The sequence below is a fragment of the Heterodontus francisci genome, chromosome 2 (assembly GCF_036365525.1).
Source record: "Heterodontus francisci isolate sHetFra1 chromosome 2, sHetFra1.hap1, whole genome shotgun sequence".
Lineage (NCBI taxonomy): Eukaryota > Metazoa > Chordata > Chondrichthyes > Heterodontiformes > Heterodontidae > Heterodontus > Heterodontus francisci.
The window spans coordinates 9,771,614-9,791,949 of NC_090372.1; the positions used below are offsets into that span (position 1 = coordinate 9,771,614).

General features: G+C 42.6%; 1 protein-coding gene across 1 annotated transcript in view; it reads right to left on the reverse strand.

Moving 5' to 3' along the window:
- Positions 1-476: 476 nt before the first annotated feature.
- LOC137381609 (phosphatidylinositol-3-phosphatase SAC1-like) overlaps positions 477-20,336 on the reverse strand; it is an 88,519-nt gene continuing 68,659 nt past the window's right edge. Inside the window, exons 17-20 of the mRNA XM_068054321.1 lie at positions 19,148-19,241; positions 16,952-17,044; positions 16,123-16,180; positions 477-1,912 (exon numbers count right to left, since the gene is read on the reverse strand). Coding sequence (XP_067910422.1) covers positions 1,776-1,912; positions 16,123-16,180; positions 16,952-17,044; positions 19,148-19,241 — 382 coding nt within the window. The 3' untranslated portion in view covers positions 477-1,775. The remainder of the gene's footprint in view (positions 1,913-16,122; positions 16,181-16,951; positions 17,045-19,147; positions 19,242-20,336) is intronic.

The window sequence follows — 20,336 nt, forward strand, 5'->3', positions numbered from 1 at the left end:
AGCATTGCTGCAGCTGGTTAGGTGATGAGTAAAATACTGGAGATGCTTGAAATCTGAAACAGAAAATGCTGGAACTACGCAGTAGCTCTGGCAGCATCTGTGGAGAGAGAGACAATTAACGTTTCGGGTTGATGACTTTTCATCAGAATCAAAAGTTCTGACAAAGGCTCATCAACCTGAAACGTTAACTTTGTTGCTCTCCACAGATGCTGCCAGAGCTACTGCATAGTTCCAGCATTTTCTGTTAGGCTGATCATCTCAGCTGTTTCTTCCAAGATTGTTGGGTTTTTATTTATATACAGTACATACAATGACTGTTTTGGAAACAAGATCGGCAAAAAAAGACATTTGTTGCCAGTGCCTTAGCTGCCCATAATTTCCAGGATTCACTATACAACTATAACACGCTGAGCCCAAGTCTTCATTGGTGCCTGTATTGTGAGCAAAACTGAAGGAAAAACCATTTGCTAAAAATCTTCATTCTTATTTGCATTTTATTTGTTACTCCAAAAAAAAGGAACACAAACATAACAGAGCAGGGCAACAATGGAATGGAAAGAGTTAGAAAACTGATTACAGTTTCACTTGTATAAATAGAAATTGCTCCCAACCCTGGTCCCCTACATTTATACATAAATGTTTGACCTAATTTCTTGCGACAGATTCCATAGTTCAATTCTGAAAGACAATTCGCAAAATACACTGATCGAATCACCCTCTAATTCAATGATTGTACAACAGTTTAAAGGCATTTTGCAAATCTGCTGCTCCACTATAGTTTCAGTCCTGCTTTGTACATCACCAATTAAGATGTCTGGCAAAATGGCCAACAGCATCCATTGCAATTTACATACGATTTACAGATGTATTTAATGGCATTAAAAAAGACATGAACAGATAAACTAGGCACTGTTTGGGATGAATAAAAAGGTGAATCTGAGTGCATTATTTTACTAATAGCAATGAACTTATAAACTGTTCCATTGAGTTTGTTCATGTTTCAATATTATTGTAATACTTGGAAGAGGAGGAGATGCTCAAGCGAAAGTAAAAAAATTTCAACTATGATAATTATACTGCAATTAAAAGAAAATAATGCACAACCAGGAAAAGATATACAGTTGATTCTGTAACATAATACAAATTCCATGTTTGCCTAGAATTCACTGTATAGTTTTGCATGTAAATTACAGACACCTACCTAAAAGTTCTATTTGTTGCAAATAGATGTTTGCACTAAGTTGGGAAGCAGCAGCAACTTGAAACACCGGACTGAAAGAACAGAGGTCATGCAACAAGTTGATATCCAAACTTTTATACAAAACTTTGAATTTAACAGCTTGAAGTCTGGAAGCAATAACTCATTTTCACAAATAGGATATTGCTCTGCTGCAATTTCATGATATATACACGAGCAAGAAAAAAAAGGAAAAAAAAAAATAAAAATAGGCCTGTTGGATGTTGAACCCTATATGAAAGACCAGAGATTTTTACATTTTTTGGGGGCATCAAATAGGAAGATCGCACGAGCAGGATTTGTTTTTGTTTGTCTCACTGGTGTGGTTCTAAAAATTGTTCAGAATAGCCAAGGAACAGAAAGTTTATAATGGCTAAGGCCGAATGATCCGACTCTGACTGCAAATCACAACCATTACTTCCACTGTTAGAAACTGACTGTAGAAAAAAAAACAGTGTCCGCTGTGGAAAGCAGGTCAGAAGATCCTCCACATCTGCACAGAATCTTGGCGGCCAAGCTGCTTTCCACAAGTACAAATTCAATCCATCTTTTCTTTCTGAACCAGCTTTGGTGCATCAACAAACTCCTTGCCGTTGAAGAGTATAATCGCAGCAGTTCCAAAGCTCGCACTTCCCCAGAAGAGCACATAGGCCAAGGTCTCTGCCCAGGTGTCACCTAACATCAGGTCCAAAAGAAAAATTAAAACTGAGAAACTGTCATAAGTGAAACATGCGAAAACATTGATTTTTTTTTTTTTAAAAATAAATAGCGAGAAGTCAGTAACTAGTGATGCTGTGATTGGATATTTAATAGCAAAATTTTCAATTTCAGCCCAGAGTCTAATTGAATGGGTTAGCTACCTTTCTTTAAAGGACATTGAATTTGAGGAAACCTGGAAATATTAGCACAGCAGCTCTAGTGTACTGCATGCAAGTTTTTTCCTCCTGTTGAGAGCAGCAAGCACTTATCAAATCAACAGGCAAACGTAACCAGCTGAATGACAATCGCAGAGAGGGAGCTGGAACGGAGGATTCGACCAATCATGCATGCTAGCTCCTTCCAAAATTGCTTTCCTGATCAAACCTCAAATTTTCTAATGAGCATTTTTATGTCTGAGCCACAAAAGCACAGATTTTACCCAACCTGCTTTGACCAAAGTACAGCAGAAAAATCAAGTCCAAGTATCGGGAAGCATATTCAGCAACATTCAAACTGATCCAACAGCCGCGGGCAAAGACTACTTAACGAGAATAAGCAAACACCCTGCACAGACCACAGCATATATCTGAATAAATTTAAATAAAAGTAAATAAATTCAGGTCAGTATTTCCCCCAATTTAAATTTATGAATATAAATAGAGTCTATGGCACAGAAACAGGCCATTTGGCACAAATGGTCAATGCTAGCATTTATGCTTCACACCTCTTCATCCAACGCTTATCAGCATATCCTTCTATTTCCTTTCTCCCTCGTGGGCTTATATAGTTTCTCCTTAAATGCATCTATGCTTTTTGCCTTAACAATTTCTTGTGGTAGCGAATCCCACATCTTGACCACTCTCTGGGTCAAGAAGTTTCCTCTGAATTCTCTATTGGATTTATTAGCAACAGTCTTATATTTGACCTCTAGCTTTTGATTTCGCCAGTGGCAACATTCTCTCTATGCCTACCCTATAAAACCTCTTCATTATCTTAAACAGCTCTGTTAGATCACCCCTCAGTCTTCTCTTTCCCAGAGAAAAGAGATCCAGCCTGATTAGCGTATAACCACTCTGATGGTAAAGGATAACATAAGGACAGTAAGTCGTGAAAAAAGGATCTTGGCTCAGATGACCAGGAAGTAGAATCAGTATGGGTGGAGATTAGGAATAACAAGGGTCAGAAAATGCTGGTGGGGTAGTTTATAGGTCCCTTAACAGTAGTTATACCTTTCAACAAAGCATCAAGAAATAATCGGAGCTTGTAACAAAGGCAATGTAATAATCGTGGGAGACTTATCTTCATATAGATAGAACAAATCAAATTGGCAAAGGTAGTCTTGAAGATGAGTTTGTAGAATGCTTTTGAGAGTTTCATGGAACATCACGTTGTGGAACCAACTAGGGATGAAGCTAAAATAAAAGCAAAATACTGCGGATGCTGGAAATCTAAAATAACTACTTCCCCACTCCCCCTTTTCACTTGCGCAAAGCCTATTACATTTCTAACCTTTGCCAGTTCTGATGAAAGGTCACAGACCTGAAACGTTAACTCGGTGTCTCTCACCACAGATGCTGCCAGACCTAAGTATTTCCAGCTTTTATATTAGGGATGAAGCTATTTTAGATATAGTATTGTGCAATGAGGCAGAGTTAATTAGTAATTTCATAGTAAAAGATCCTCTGGGAAAAAGTGAATAGAACACAATTGAATTCCATATTATGTTTGAAAGCAACATACTGCAGTCCCAAACAAGAATCTTAAACTTAAACAAAGCCAATTACATAGGTATGAGGGGACAGCTGGCTGAGGTTGGTTGGGTAAATAGACTAAAAAAGGTATGACGGTAAAGTAGTGGAAAATATTTAAATAATTCAAAATGTTCCCCAAAAATACATTCCATTAAAAAACAAAAACTCAGTGAGAAAGATCCAACCATGGCTCCGGGTAGTATTAGATTGAAAGAAGAGACTTATAATGTTGCAAAGAATAGTATTAAGCCCGAGGATTGAGAATGTTTTAGCAAACAGCAAAGGGTGACCAAAAAGTAGATAAAAAGGGAAAAATAAAAATATGAATGTAAACTAGCCAGGAATATTAAGTAGGAAACAGTGTTTGATGATTTTTTTTTTTTGAGAATGTAACTAGTAGGGTAAATAAAAGAGAACCAGGTGTAATATACTTCAATTTCCAAAAGGCATTCGATAAGGAACCACACAAAAGGTGAATGGAGTTCGGAGTAATATATTAGCATGGACAGAGGATTGGTTAATGGACTGGATAAACGGGACATTTTTGAGTTGGCAGGCTGTAACTAGTGGAGTACCGCAAGGATTAGTGCTGGGGCCTCAGCTATTTACAATCTATATTAATGACACAGACGAAGAGACTGAGAGTAGTGTATCTAAGTTTGCTGACAATATAAAATTAGATGCGAATGTAAGCTGTGAGGAGCACACAAAGAAGCTGCAAAGAGATGTAGACAAGTTAAGTGAGTGGGCAACAAGATGGCAGATGAAGTATAATGTGGGGAAGTGTGAGGCTGTTCACTTTGGTAGTAACAGAAAAGCAGAATATTTTTCAAAAGGCATAAAACTTGTAAATGTTGATGTTTAGAGGGACTTAGGTGTACTCGTACAGGGAACAGAAAGTTAGCATGCAGGTACAGCAATCAACTGGGAAGGCAAATGGCATGTTGGCCTTTACTACAAGGGGTTTGGAGTACAAGAATAAGGAAGTCTTGCTACAAATGTACAGGGCTTTGGTCTCAATATCTTAAAAAAAAAGATATGTGCCTTGGAGGTGGTACAGTGAAGGTTCACTAGATTGGTTCCTGAGATAAGAAGGTTGTCCTAAGATGAGAGGCTGAGTAAACTGGACCTACACCTCATTCTAAACTGGAGAGTGATCTCATTGAAACATACAAAAGATTGTGAAGAGGCTTGACAGGGTAGGCACAGAGGTTGTTTTGCCTGGCTGGGGAAACTAAAACACGGGTGCACAGTCTCAGGATAAGGGGCCAATCATGTAGGACTGAGATGAGGAGAAATTTCTTCCCTCAGATGGTTATGAATCTTTGGAATTCTCTACTCCAAAAGGTTGCGGATGCTCCGTGGTTGAATATATTTTAAGCCCGAGAGATTTTTGGTCTCATGGAATCAAGGGATCTGAGGAGTGGGCAGGAAATTGGAGCTGAGGCAGAAGATCAGCCATGATCCTATTGAATGACAGAGCAGGCTTGAGGGGCCATATGGTCTACTCCTGCTCCTATTTCTTACATTCTTACCTTCGTGAAACGTTTTTTTTTTGCACCTTCACCAATACCAGATATCCCTTTTATAATATGGGGACCAGAACTGTGGATTGTACTCCAAGTGCAGTTTAACCAAGGTTTGATACAATTTTAACATGAACTTCCCTGCTTTTCAATCCTACACTTGTTGATTCCTCCATTCCTTAGATATGTTCAGTACCAGGCAACAGGAAACAGCTACTGAACCACAACCTTTAATAGCAACGTCTAATAGAAATAATCAACACTGCTTTTCCTTTTTTTAAATTACAAACAAGCAACCTCTCCAAAGAGATAGTTTACTTCTGCATTGTACTTTATTTTCCAGCATATACATTATCTTCCAACTATGCAGCAGTTAACAAATAAAATCGCTATTTTATTGAATACTATTAACGATAGCTTCAGACTTTAGGGCAAGAGAAGTGTTTGTGATGACAGAGCTTTTATAATTAAAGTTTCAGCTCTCAGTGCAATCCTCAATCACTTAGTATCGCTCCATTCAACCCATCACCTTTTATTTTTCCTTGCCCTCCATTATAATTGTTTATGTATGTTTTCATTTTTCTTGACATTTCCTATCTCTATACTTTTAAAATTAGTCACCTTGGCCAGGAATTTTTTCAGAACCGCTTCTGTTTCACTCCACCACCGTAACTTCACTGGAGGTTCAGTATAGCCACCTCGTATAGCCACCATGCATTTTGAAAATGGAACCAATATCATTTAGATTCAGTCTCCAGCTGAAAACCGGTGTTTTTAAAGGCAGTTTCTTTAACCAGATAGATTGCTGCAGTTTTGCTATAGCACATTCGAATTACTGGCGAGATGACCAGCATGTTCGTCAGGTACACTCAAAGTACAAAGTTCTTGAGCACATACAGAAACTGGTCAACAATACTCAAGAGGAAAATAAAACACTGAATTTTAGAGTTTATGCACCTAACTGAACTGTTTAATTGAAATAATTTAATCATTTCGGCCCCAGAATATCACTGCAGGAGTTCATCCTTGGTTCAAACATCTTCAGCTACTTCTTCAATGACCTTCCCTCCATAAGGTCAGAAGTGGGGATGATTGCACAGCATTCAGTTCCATTCACAACTCAAGTAATAAAGCAGTCTGTGTCCGCATGCAGCAAGATTTGGACAACCTCCAGGCTTGGACTGCTAAGTGGCAATTAACATTCACGCCACACAAGTTCTAAGCAATGATCATCTCCAACAAGACAGAAGTCAAACCAGTTCCCCTTGACATTCATTGCTGAATCCCCATCAATATTCCAGGTCACCACTGACCAGAAACCTAACTGGACCAGCTATATAAATATTGTGGCTTCAAGAGCAGGTCAGAGACTGGGAATTCTGTGGCAAGTAACTCAAAATGGCAGGAGATCTCAGACCCGTGTCATGCTCCTCTTGCTCAATGTGGGAGCTCAGGGACATGGCTGATGACCCTGGCTCCTTCACGTGCAGGAAGTGTGTCCAGCTGCAGCTCTTGTTAGACCGCATGACGGCTCTCGAGCTGCGGATGGACTCACTTTGGAGCATGCGCGATGCTGAGGAGGTCGTGGATAGCACGTTTAGTGAATTGGTCACACCGCAGATTAGGATTGCTGAGGGAGAAAGGGAATGGGTGACCAAAAGGCAGAGAAAGAGCAGGAAGGCAGCGCAGGAGTCCCCTGCGGTCATCTCCCTCCAAAACAAGTATACCGTTTTGGATACTGTTGAGGGAGATGGCTCACCAGGGGAAGGCAGCAGTAGCCAGGTCCATGGCACCGTGGCTGGCTCTGCTGCTCAGAAGGGCGGGAAAAAGAGTGGAAGGGCTATAGTCGTAGGGGATTCGATTGTAAGGGGAGTAGATAGGCGGTTCTGTGGTCGAAAACGAGGCTCCCGAATGGTATGTTGCCTCCCAGGTGCACGGGTCAGGGACGTCTCAGATCGGCTGCAGAACATTCTAAAGGGGGAGGGTGAACAGCCAGTTGTCATTGTGCACATAGGCACTAATGATATAGGTAAAAAACGGGATGAGGTCCGACAAGCAGAGTTTAGGGAGTTAGGAGCCAAGTTAAAAAGTAGGACCTCAGAGGTAGTAATCTCAGGATTACTACCAGTGCCACGTGATAGTCAGAGTAAAAATGAAAGAATAGTCAGGATGAATGCGTGGCTTGAGAGATGGTGCAGGAAGGAGGGGTTCAGATTTTTGGGACATTGGGACCGGTTCTGGGGGAGGTGGGACTATTACAAATTGGACGGTCTACACCTGGGCCGGACTGGAACCAATGTCCTTGGAGGTGCTTTTGCTAACGCTGTTGGGGAGGGTTTAAACTAATGTGGCAGGGGGATGGGAACCAATTGAGGTCAGTTGACAGTGAGGAGGTAGTAACAAAAGCCTGTAAGAAACTAGATAATGAAGTCAGTGTGACTAAGGGGAAGAGCAGGCAGGGAGCAGATGATGAATATAAAGGGACTGGTGGTCTGAGGTGCATTTGTTTTAATGCAAGAAGTGTAGTTGGTAAGGCAGATGAACTTAGGGCTTGGATTAGTACCTGGGAGTATGATGTTATTGCTATTACTGAGACTTGGTTGAGGGAAGGGCATGATTGGCAACTAAATATCCCAGGATATCGATGCTTCAGGCGGGATAGAGAGGGAGGTAAAAGGGGTGGAGGAGTTGCATTACTGGTCAAAGAGGATATCACAGCTGTGCTGAAGGAGGGCACTATGGAGGACTCGAGCAGTGAGGCAATATGGACAGAACTCAGAAATAGGAAGGGTGCGGTAACAATGTTGGGGCTGTACTACAGGCCTCCCAACAGCGAGCGTGAGATAGAGGTACAAATATGTAAACAGATTATGGAAAGATGTAGGAGCAACAGGGTGGTGGTGATAGGAGATTTTAATTTTCCCAACATTGACTGGGATTCGCTTAGTGTTAGAGGTCCAGATGGAGCAGAATTTGTAAGGAGCATCCAGGAGGGTTTTCTAGAGCAGTATGTAAATAGTCCAACTCGGGAAGGGGCCATACTGGACCTGGTGTTAGGGAATGAGCCCGGCCAGGTTGTTGAAGTTTCAGTAGGGGACTACTTTGGGAATAGTGATCACAATTCCGTAAGCTTTAAAATACTCATGGACAAAGACGAGAGTGGTCCTAAAGGAAGAGTGCTAAATTGGGGGAAGGCCAACTATACCAAAATTCGGCAGGAGCTGGGAAATGTAGATTGGGAGCAGCTGTTTGAAGGTAAATCCACATGTGATATGTGGGAGGCTTTTAAAGAGAGGTTGATTAGCGTGCAGGAGAGACATGTTCCTGTGAAAATGAGGGATAGAAATGGCAAGATTAGGGAACCATGGATGACAGGTGAAATTGTGAGACTAGCTAAGAGGAAAAAGGAAGCATACATAAGGTCTAGGCGGCTGATGAAAGACGAAGCTTTGAAAGAATATCGGGAATGTAGGACCAATCTGAAACGAGGAATTAAGAGGGCTAAAAGGGGTCATGAAATATCTTTAGCAAACAGGGTTAAGGAAAATCCCAAAGCCTTTTATTCATATATAAGGAGAAAGAGGGTATCTAGAGAAAGGATTGGCCCACTAAAGGACAAAGGAGGAATGTTATGCTTGGACTCAGAGAAAATGGGTGAGATTCCAAACGAGTACTTTGCATCGGTATTCACCGAGGAGAGGGACATGACGGATGTTGAGGTTAGGAACAGATGTTTGATTACTCTAGGTCAAGTCGGCATAAGGAGGGAGGAAGTGTTGGGTATTCTAAAGGGCATTAAGGTGGACAAGTCCCCAGGTCCGGATGGGATCTATCCCAGGTTACTGAGGGAAGCGAGAGAGGAAATAGCTGGGGCCTTAACAGATATCTTTGCAGCATCCTTAAACACGGGTGAGGTCCCGGAGGACTGGAGAATTGCTAATGTTGTCCCCTTGTTTAAGAAGGGTAGCAGGGATAATCCAGGTAATTATAGACCGGTGAGCCTGACGTCAGTGGTAGGGAAGCTGCTGGAGAAGATACTGAGGGATAGGATCTATTCCCATTTGGAAGAAAATGGGCTCATCAGTGATAGGCAACATGGTTTTGTGCAGGGAAGGTCATGTCTTACCAACTTAATAGAATTCTTTGAGGAAGTGACAAAGTTGATTGATGACGGAAGGGCTGTCGATGTCATATACATGGACTTCAGTAAGGCGTTTGATAAGGTTCCCCATGGCAGGCTGATGGAGAAAGTGAAGGCGCTTGGGGTCCAAGGTGTACTAGCTAGATGGATAAAGAACTGGCTGGGCAACAGGAGACAGAGAGTAGCAGTAGAAGGGAGTTTCTCAAAATGGAGACGTGTGACCAGTGGTGTTCCACAGGGATCCGTGCTGGGACCACTGTTGTTTGTGATATACATTAATGATTTGGAGGAAAGTATAGGTGGACTGATTAGCAAATTTGCAGACGACACTAAGATTGGTGGAGTAGCAGATAGTGAAGGGGACTGTCAGAGAATACAGCAGAATATAGATAGATTGGAGAGTTGGGCAGAGAAATGGCAGATGGAGTTCAATCAGGGCAAATGCGAGGTGATGCATTTTGGAAGATCCAATTCAAGAGTGAACTATACAGTAAATGGAAAAGTCCTGGGGAAAATTGATGTCCAGAGAGATTTGGGTGTTCAGGTCCACTGTTCCCTGAAGGTGGCAACGCAGGTAAATAGAGTGGTCAAGAAGGCATACGGCATGCTTTCCTTCATCGGACGGGGCATTGAGTACAAGAGTTGGCAGGTCATGTTACAGTTGTATAGGACTTTGGTTCGGCCACATTTGGAATACTGCGTACAGTTCTGGTCGCCACATTATCAAAAGGATGTGGATGCTTTGGAGAGGGTGCAGAGGAGGTTCACCAGGATGTTGCCTGGTATGGAGGGCGCTAGCTATGAAGAGAGGTTGAGTAGATTAGGATTATTTTCATTAGAAAGACGGAGGTTGAGGGGGGACCTGATTGAGGTGTACAAAATCATGAGGTATAGACAGGGTGGATAGCAAGAAGCTTTTTCCCCAGAGTGGGGGTTTCAATTACTAGAGGACACGAGTTCAAAGTGAAAAGGGAAAAGTTTAGGGGGGATATGCGTGGAAAGTTCTTTACGCAGAGGGTGGTGGGCACCTGGAACGCATTGCCAGCGGAGGTGGTAGATGCGGGCACGATGGAGTCTTTTAAGATGTATCTAGACAGATACATGAATGGGCAGGAAGAAAAGAGATACAGAATCTTAGAAAATAGGCGACATGTTTAGACAGAGGCTCTGGATTGGCGCAGGCTTGGAGGGCCGAAGGGCCTGTTCCTGTGCTGTAATTATCTTTGTTCCCCAAAGCCTGTCCACCATCTACAAGGCACAAGTCAGGAGTGTGATGGAATACTCTCCACTTGCCTGGATGGGTGCAGCTCCAACAACACTCAAGAAGCTCGACACCATCCAGGACAAAACAGCCCATCTACAAACATTCACTCCCTCCACCGACGCACAATGGCAGCAGTCTACAAGATACACTACAATAATTCACCAAGGCTTCTTGGACAGCATCTTGCAAACTCGCGACCTCTACCAACTAGAAGGACAAGGCCAGCAGGCACATGGGAACACCATCCTTTCTTGGAAATATATCATCGTCCCTTCATAAATCACTGGGTCAAAATCCTGGAAATCCCAACCTAACATCACTGTTGGTGTACCTACACCACACGGACTGCAGAGTTTCAAGAAGGTGGCTCACCATCTTCTCCAGAAGCAGCAGCAGCGGCTGCGAGGGGAGCCGGGGTATCAAAGGAGCAGAGAGCGAGGCCAGACACCAGAAGCAGCAGCTGCGAGAGGAGCCGGGGTATAAAAGGAGCAGAGAGCGAGGCCTGACACCAGAAGCAGCAGCTGCGAGAGGAGCCGGGGTATAAAAGGAACAGAGAGCGAGGCCCGACACCAGAAGCAGCAGCTGCGAGAGGAGCCGGGGTATAAAAGGAGCAGAGAGCGAGGCCCGACACCAGAAGCAGCAGAGACGAGAGGAGCCAGGGTATGAAAGGAGCGGAGAGCGAGGCCCGACACCAGAAGCAGCAGCTGCGAGAGGAGCCGGGGTATAAAAAGGAGCGGAGAGCGAGGCCCGACACCAGAAGCAGCAGAGACGAAAGGAGCCGGGGTATAAAAAGGAGCGGAGAGCGAGGCCCGACACAGAAGCAGCAGCGGTGAGAGCACTTTGTTCTGTTCTGTGGAACTACCTGACCAGCAAAAATCGAAGTGTGATGTCACAGGAGGGCTGGTAAGTGATTGGTGGGTATTTCTTTAGTGTCTTGTGTTGTTTTTTCTTGGTTTTGGCCAAGTAATTTAAATCAGGCGACGTCATTACAGGTCAAGAGTACACTTAAATAGTTTCTTTTTCTTAAGTACTGTGATCCAAATTAATTAGTTAAATAGAATAGAGATGGCTGGGCAGGCGATGTGTTACAGCTGTAGTATGTGGGAGCCGGTCGGACGCCGGTGCGATCCACAGTGACCACATCTGCAGCAAGTGTTGGCTGCTCAAGGAACGTCGGCTCAGAACTGATGAGCTGGAGTCCGAGCTGCGGACACTGCGACACATCAGGGTGGGGGAGAGTTACCTGGACACTGTGTTTCAGGAGACAGTCACACCCCTTAGATTAATTACATCCAATCTGGACCATGGTCAGGGACAGGAGGGTGTGACTGTGAGTGAGGCAGGTATGGTGATCCAGAATTTAGCTTTGGAGGAGCCTCAGCCAGTGCTCTTATCCAATCGGTACAAGGTTCCTGCTCCCAGTGTGGACGAGGGCACAGAGTGCAGGGATGATGAGTGAACTGACCACAGCACCGTGGTTCAGAGCATCATTCAAGTGGGGGGAGAAAAGAGAAATGTTGTAGTCATAGGGAATAGTGTAGTTAGGGGAATAGATACTGTTTTCTGCAGCAAAGACAGGGAGTCCCGAAGGCTGTGTTCCTTACCTGGTGCCAAGGACATCTCTTCTGGGCTGGAGAGGAACTTGGAGTGGGAGGGAAAAGATCCAGTTGTCGTGGTCCCCATAGGTACCAACGACATAGGTAGGAGTAAGAAAGAGGTTCTGCGGAGGGACTATGAACAGCTCGGGGCCAAATTAAAAAGCAGAACCACAAAAAGGTAATAATCTCCGGATTACTACCTGAGCCACGTGCTAATTGGCATAGGGTAAATAAGATTAGAGGTAAATGTGTGGCTCAAAAGATTGGTGTGGGAGAAATGAATTCCAATTCATGATACTGGCACCAGTACTGGGGAAAGAGAAAGCTGTTCCTTTGGGATGGGCTTCATCTGAACCATGCTGGGACCAGTGTCCTGGCAAATCGTATAACTAGGGTTGTAGATAAGGCTTTAAACTAAATAGTGGGGTGGGGGAGGGTTCAATAGAAGGGAAGTTTAAAAAGTCAAATAGTAACGAGAGAGCAGAGGTGCAGGGTACTGAAGGAACATACATTAATCACAGTGACAGGAAGGGACAGAGAATACAAGCACAAGAGTACAGCAGAAATTAGAACCAAAGTAGGTAAAAGTGGTGAAAAGTCAAAGCTTAAGGCTCTTTATCTGAATGCACATAGCATTTGTAACAAGATAGATGAGCTGACAGCACAGACAGAAATAAATGAATATGATTTGATAGCTATCATGGAGACGTGGTTGCAGGATGACCAGACTGGAATCTAAATGTTCAAGGATATTTGACGTTCCGGAAGAATAGGCAGAAAGGAAAAAAGGAGGTGGGTAGCTTTGCTATTAAAAAGGAAGGGATCAGTGCAGTTGTGAGTAATGATATAGGTGTAATAGATCGTGATGTAGAATCAGTTTGGGCGGAAATAAGGAATAGCAAGGGAAAGAAATCACGGGTGGGAGTGGTCTATAGGCCCCCGAAGAATTGTCTCTCTGTAGGACAAGATATCAGGAAATAATGGAGCCGTGTAAGAAGGGCACTGCAATTATCATGGGTGATTTTAATCTGCATATAGACTGGACAAATCAAATTGGCACGGGTAGCATGGAAGACGAATTTGTAGAGTGTCTCGGGAATTGTTACTTAGAGCAATATGTCGCAGACCCTACCAAGGAACAGGCTATTTTAGATTTGGTATTGTGTAATGAGGTAGGATTAATAAGAGATCTCAGTTAAGGATCTTTTAGGGGGAAGTGATCATAACATGGTAGAATTTCAAATTCAGTTTGAAGGTGAGCAACTCGGGTCTCAAACCAGTGTTTTCAACTTAAACAAGGGCAATTACAGAGGTAAGAAGAAAGAGTTCTCTAAAAGCAGGCTGGGACAAGAGACCACAGGGAAGTCAGTGGATGAGCAGTGGTAGATTTTTAAGCAGATATTTCATAACACTCAGCAAACATTTATTCCGGTCAGAAGGAAGGACTCGAAGAGAACGATGAACCACCCGTGGATAAGAAAGTTGAGAGTATCAAATCAAAAGCAAAGGCGTATGAAGTGGCAAAAACGAGTGGTAGGCCAGAGGATTGGGAATTTTTTTTTTTTAAGAAACCAGCAGCGGATGCCTAAAAAAATAATGAGGGAGAAAATTGATGAGTAAATTGGTAAGAAATATAACATACAGTAAGAGCTTCTACGGGTATATGAAAAGGAAAAGAGTAGCTAAAGTAAGTGTGGGACCCTTAGAGGATGAGAATGGGGAATTAATAACAGGGAAATGGCAGATAATTTAAACCAATATTTTGCATCAGTCTTCACAGTGCAGGACACTATAAACATCCCAACAATAGATGAGCAAGGTGTAAATGGGAGGGAGGAATTTGTAACAATCTCTATCACGAGGGAAAAGGTGCTGGACAAACTAATGGAACTAAAGGCAGACAAGTCGCCAGGACCTGATAGCCTGCAGCCAAGGGTTTTAAAAGTGGCTGCAGAGATAGTGGAGGCATTGGTCCTAATATACCAAAACTCACTGGATTCCGGTAGGGTACCAGCGGATTGGAAAACCGCTAATGTGACACGCCTATTCAAGAAAGGAGGGACACAGAAAGCAGGAAACTTATCAGTCATTGGGAAAATGCTCGAATCGATTAAGGAATAGCAGGACATTTAGAAAAACATAATGCAATCAAACAGTCAACATGGTTTTATGAAAGGGAAATCATGTTTGACAAATTTGTTAGAGTTCTTTGAGGATATAACAAGCAGAGTGGATAAAAGGTGAACCAGTAGATGTTGTGTATTTGGAAAATCAGAAGGTGTTCGATAAGGTGCTACATAAAAGGTTTTGCACAAAATGGGAGCTCAGGGTATTGGGGGTAATGTGTTGGCATGGATTGAGGATTGGCTAACACACAAAAAGCAGAGAGTCGGGATCAATGGGTCTTTTTCAGGTTGGAAAGCCGTAACTAGTGGGGTGCCACAAGGATCGGTCCTAGGGCCTCAACTATTTACTATCTATATTAAATGACAGAGGAAGGGACGGAGTGTAGTGTATCCAAATTTGCTGATACAAAAATAGGTGGGAAGGCATGTTGAGATGAGGACACAGAATCTGCAAAGGGATATTGATAGGTTAAGTGAGTGGGCAAAAACTTGACAGATGGTGTTCAATGTGGGAAAGTGTGAGGTCATCCACTTTGGTAGGAAGAATAAAAAGGCAGATTTAGATGGAGAAAGACTACAAAATACTATAGTACAGAGGGATCTGGGTGTTCTTGTGCATGAAACACAAAAGGTTAGCATGCAGGTGCAGCAAGTAATTAGGAAGGCAAATGGAATTTTGGCCTTTATGGCTAGGGGGTTAGAGTTTAGAAATAGGTAAGTCTTGTTACAACTGTACAGGGTGTTGATGAGGCCACACCTGGAGGACTGTGTACAGTTTTGGTCCCCATATTTAAAAGGAGGATATACTGGCATTGGAGGCAGTTTAGGAAAGGTTCACTAAGCTGATTCCTGGGATGAAGGGGCTGTCTTATCAAGAACAGCTAAACAGGTTAGGCCTTTATTCATTTGAGTTTAGATGAATGAGAGTGGGTGGCACAGTGGCGCAGTGGTTAGCACCGCAGCCTCACAACTCCAGCAACCCCGGGTTCAGTCCTGGGTACTGCCTGTGTGGAGTTTGAAAGTTCTCCCTGTGACCGTGTGGGTTTCCGCCGGGTGCTCCAGTTTCCTCCCACAGCCAAAGACTAGCAGGTTGATAGGTAAATTGGCCATTATAAATTGCCCCTAGTGTAAGTAGGTGGTAGGAGAATGGTGGAGATGTAGTAGGGCATATGGGATTAATACAGGATTAGTATAAATGGGTGGTTGTTGGTTGGCACAGACTTGGTGGGCCAAAGGGCCTGTTTCAGTGACTCTAAGTGCTACATAAGATTTTAAGGGGGCTCGACAGGGTAGATGTTGAGAAGATGTTTCCACTAGTGGGGGCACCTTGAACTAGGGGACATAATTACAGAATAAGGGGGCACACATTTAAAACTGAGATGTGAAGGAATTTCTTCTCAGAGGGTGGTGAATCTCTGGAATACTCTGCCTCAGAGTTGTGGAGGCTAGGTCACTAAATGTATTTAAGGAGGAGGTAGACAGATTTTTGAAATCTCGGGGAGTCGAGGGTTAGGCAGAGCAGGCCCGAAAGAGAAGTTGAGGCCTGGGACAGATCAGCCATGATCTTATTGAATGGCGGGGCAGGCTTGAGGGGCTGAATGGCCTACTCCTGCTCCTATTTATGTTATGTTCAAGGGTAGCTAGGAATGGGCAAAAAAATGCTAATTTTACCACTGGTGCCCATATCCCATGAACAAAAAAAAAAAGTTGTACTCCAAAATGTAGGAAAAGTAGTAACATTTGTGTTGGTTATTACTTCTGATTTTAACATTTCACTCACCTGCCATAAGTAAGCAGATGATGCACATCGAGAAAGCCACGACCATGATTATAGGCAGCTGTGAAAGGATAAAATAACATTTACTAGAGTAAACAGTGGTCCTGCCCAGGCTCCTTCAAATGTTAATGCTGAACATGCAATTTTCCAGTCTCCTTATGAATATCTTGAGTTGATGCTTGGAAATGATGAGCATAATGAATTTCACCACGACAGCTTCTTCAGATCGATATTTAAACAATACTAGCTGCCTGAATGCAAGACTTTAAGCTATTTTATTCACCAAGTCGATCTCAAAATTGCAAAAGAATTTCCTGTGCTATGAACTCTTCATCCTCAGCTTGTGTTTCTGGTCACCATACCTCCTGGGCAACTTAAGCTGGTGCCCTGTCAGGGCTGCCATCCACCCTATCATATATAATTAGCCAACCACCATCAATTGGCAGTTTGAGATTCTTCATTTACTTTACACAGCAATTAAATAGTCTGATAACTATGCTAAAGGGGTTTTAAGACCACAGATTAAGCAAACACAAATGGAGGGGAAATGTCAATTTATTTTGCTTATTGACAATGTTATACAGACTCAATAATAAATAATTTATGAATTCTTTCTTTTCTTTCTTTCTTTTGGGCCTCCTTGTCTCGAGAGACAATGGATACGTGCCTGGAGGTGGTCGGTGGTTTGTGAAGCAGCGCCTGGAGTGGCTATAAAGGCCAATTCTGGAGTGACAGGCTCTTCCACAGGTGCTGCAGAGAAATTTGTTTGTCGGGGCTGTTGCACAGTTGGCTCTCCCCTTGCGAATTTATGAATGGTCATCTCCAAACTCACCGCTAGGAACCTCCACTCCTTCTGGTCTTGTAAAAAAGCGAAACTGTCAGCCTCATCCACAACATAGTTTCCAAGAAACAGGTCTATTGAATCCTGGAACAGTAACAAACATACATTTAGCATTAGCTAACAGAAATCTAGTTTTATACACTTACTGAGAAACCTAGGTGAAGAGCCATGGCCCACAGGACAGGATATTGACAGCTAAAGACAAACAGTGAGAGAAGACAAGATAAATCATGTAGGAGAGGCGATGTCATAGGCTGACAATTATTAGAAAAAAAAGGCTGAGGAAGAAGGGGTTTGAGGTCATCGGAAAAGAGAAGAATGAGCTACAGTAAGAAATGGTGTTAGTCTTAGTTTCAACAGTAAGCACGTAGAGATGGAAGACTGAAAAGACAGACATGCATTTATATAGCGCCTTTCACAACCACCTGACGTCCCAAGCTGCTTTACAGTCAATGAAGTACTTTTGAAGTACTGTTGTAACGTAGGAAACATGATAACCAAATTGCTCACAGCACGTTCCCACAAACAGCAAAGGGATAATGACCAGATAATCTGTTTTTATGATGCTGATTGAGGGATAAATATTGGCCAGGACACCAGGGGCAACTCTCCCCCTTCAAAATAGTGTCCGGGAATCTTTTACGCCCACCTGAGAACAGAAGGGCCCTTGGTTTAGCGTCTCATACGAAAGATGGCATGTACTAGCACTGGAGTGTCAGCCCAGGGTTTTGTGCTTATGTCCTAGAGTGGGACTTGAACTCTCAAACTTCTGACTTAAAAAGGCAAGTGTGCTACCAACTGAGCCGCAGCTGGCACATTTGAAGCTTATGACCACATTAGTATTAGGAAAATAGAGACAAGAAAAAAGGCTGGAGGCCAGAAGCAAAAGGAAAGTAATCTAGTAGACAACCAGCTATTATATCCTGTCCAACAGTGTAAGTGCTAGAAGAACCTCCCTAGATATTGGAATCAATATTCAAGTCTTGTACTAAATTGGGCTTTAGGGGGAAAACAAGAGTTGACCAGGAGTAAAAAGAAACGTTTGGCATTGTGAAAATCAAGCTTCTTGGAGGTAGCTTTATCAATGGAAGATAATTCCATTTAAAGACCAGTGTAATAGTGGACCAAGAATGCTAAAAGATGAAGAATTATGAGCTGAGTCATCAAAAGTAAGTGATGGTAACAATGTACCCTCTAATATTTTTTTTTTTTTTCGGGGGAGGGGAAGTGTGTAGGTGATTTGTGTGCGGCCCCTTTAAATTTTTTTGGGTGACAAACGGACTGACTTGTGTCCTGGAACTATCGGGTTGCTCTATGGTCGGGCAGCTTAGAGGGAACATTGAATGGAAATATTCAGTTAGGCTTTTCAGAGTAATATTTTAAAAATATCAGTTTTGGTTAAATACAAAAGTAGGAAACAAAATCAGATTACTGGAGGAAGGGGCTGGTGGGGGGGGGGGGGGGGGGGGGGCGGGGGGGAGGAGTTCAGAGCAGCAATATCAATAAAACAATGAGGAAAAAAAAAGAGGATTACCTGTCAGAATGGTGTTCCTGAACCCTACCTAGAACAGCAAGAGACGGACTAGAGAACTCAGACAGAGTTAACTGCATAGTGCTTTCAGAATTGTTGAAAAGAAAAGTAATTGTTGGTTCTGGAGAGTAAGCCAAGCTTTATTTGCTAATAGCATGCGTGAAGTGTTCATATTTATTAAACAGCCTAGGAGGCTTTTAAGATATTAATTTTAGTTTGATAAAAATTAAAGAAATTTACTATGCTGATATTCAACTTCCTAGGTCTCACGTTCTGGAATTCTTACCCTAGAGTCCTCTACCTCCCCGTCCTCCTTCAAGATTCTCCATAAAAGCAATCTATTTGGTCAAGCTTTTGGTAACTTCACCTAATATCTCCTGCTTTGGCTTAGCGCCATATTTTGGTTACACTTCTATGAAGTACCATGTGGTGTGTTTCTACATTAGAGAGGTTATATAAAGGCAAGTTTTTTGTTGTTGTTGAAACACTGCTCATCAGCAAGGTGTAGCTTTCCTAGGCTACCCTAGGTAGGCTTTTAAATACATTCTAAAATGATTCAACCAATACTTGAAAAATGAATAATGGATTTAAAATGGCTAACACAGCTTTTGCTCATCAAGATCCCTCGGAAAGTAATATAGAATGGCTTATGTCACCTGTCTAAATCCATCGGAAAAGTTATTCTTGTAGTATCTTATCATCGAGTTCCATCCATCCATCACAAGACCCCATTTGGTTCTCTTTCCAGTCCTAAAGAAAAGATATGGATGAAGGAAATTTATTAACACAACAGTGGATACTTATGCCAGAAATGCCCGAGCACCTGAGCAGCAGTTATATTAAAATTAAAAAGTCAAACTTCAAGAGTTTGGCAGCAGTGTGCTGTTTAAACCTGGTGACGAAAGCAACATGCCACTTTCCGGTTATGCTCATTTTCAAATAATCCGGGCAGTACACATCCTCATGTCGACATTAGGCAGATCCGAAAGTGTGGCAAGACAGCTCTCGGTGTCTTCTAGAAAACCCATTCCAGATATTCTAAGACAGCATTTCATTTTCCCACTTAGTTATCCTATCAGCGACTAGTAATTATTTGTATCTTATGAACTGCACTGCACATTGAGTCTCTGCATTCAATGCAGCTGACTGCAGCATATGCATGTGATATTTACACACGTTAAACATCTTCAAAAGATGCTACTCTGGAGAACCAAAGGATATACAAGTTTCTCATTTGAGAGACATTGTCACTATCCGTCTTCAGCATCCGCTTTATAAAATACTTTTACACTCATCTTGGAACATGTAGGGTCTTAAACCCCAGAGACGGGGCTATTCCAAACTCAACGATGTGAAAGTGGTCTCACTTGGCCAGGAAGGTTGGACCAGTCCTTCCCAGTGGCAAACTCAGCCCCACTTGCTGCAAAAGCACCAATATTTAATATAACGATATCAACTGAGATGATGCCTCAAATGCCCCTTGTCCACATCCACACGGTCATTATTTTTCTCTGAATGAAATCTCAAGAGTTAAATGCTACCTCTCGGTATCCTATACAGAGATGTAACCCAACATCTGAAAAATAAAGCTGAATTTAAACTCTGGACTTTAATTGGGAAACCTTAAAAAGCGGATAAGGGCATTCACGGATATCTGTTCCAACTCGTGTGTGTGAATGTGCTCTTCAAATAAGGGTTGAGGAGTGAATCACTGACAAATGCGAAAGTCAACATCATAGTTAAGTACTCTCAATGAGCTGTAACATTCCCTTTACATTTCTCTTAACAATGTTGTCTTACCCTAACTGCTGGTGAGCACCAGTGCACCTGTACCATTTTCTTATT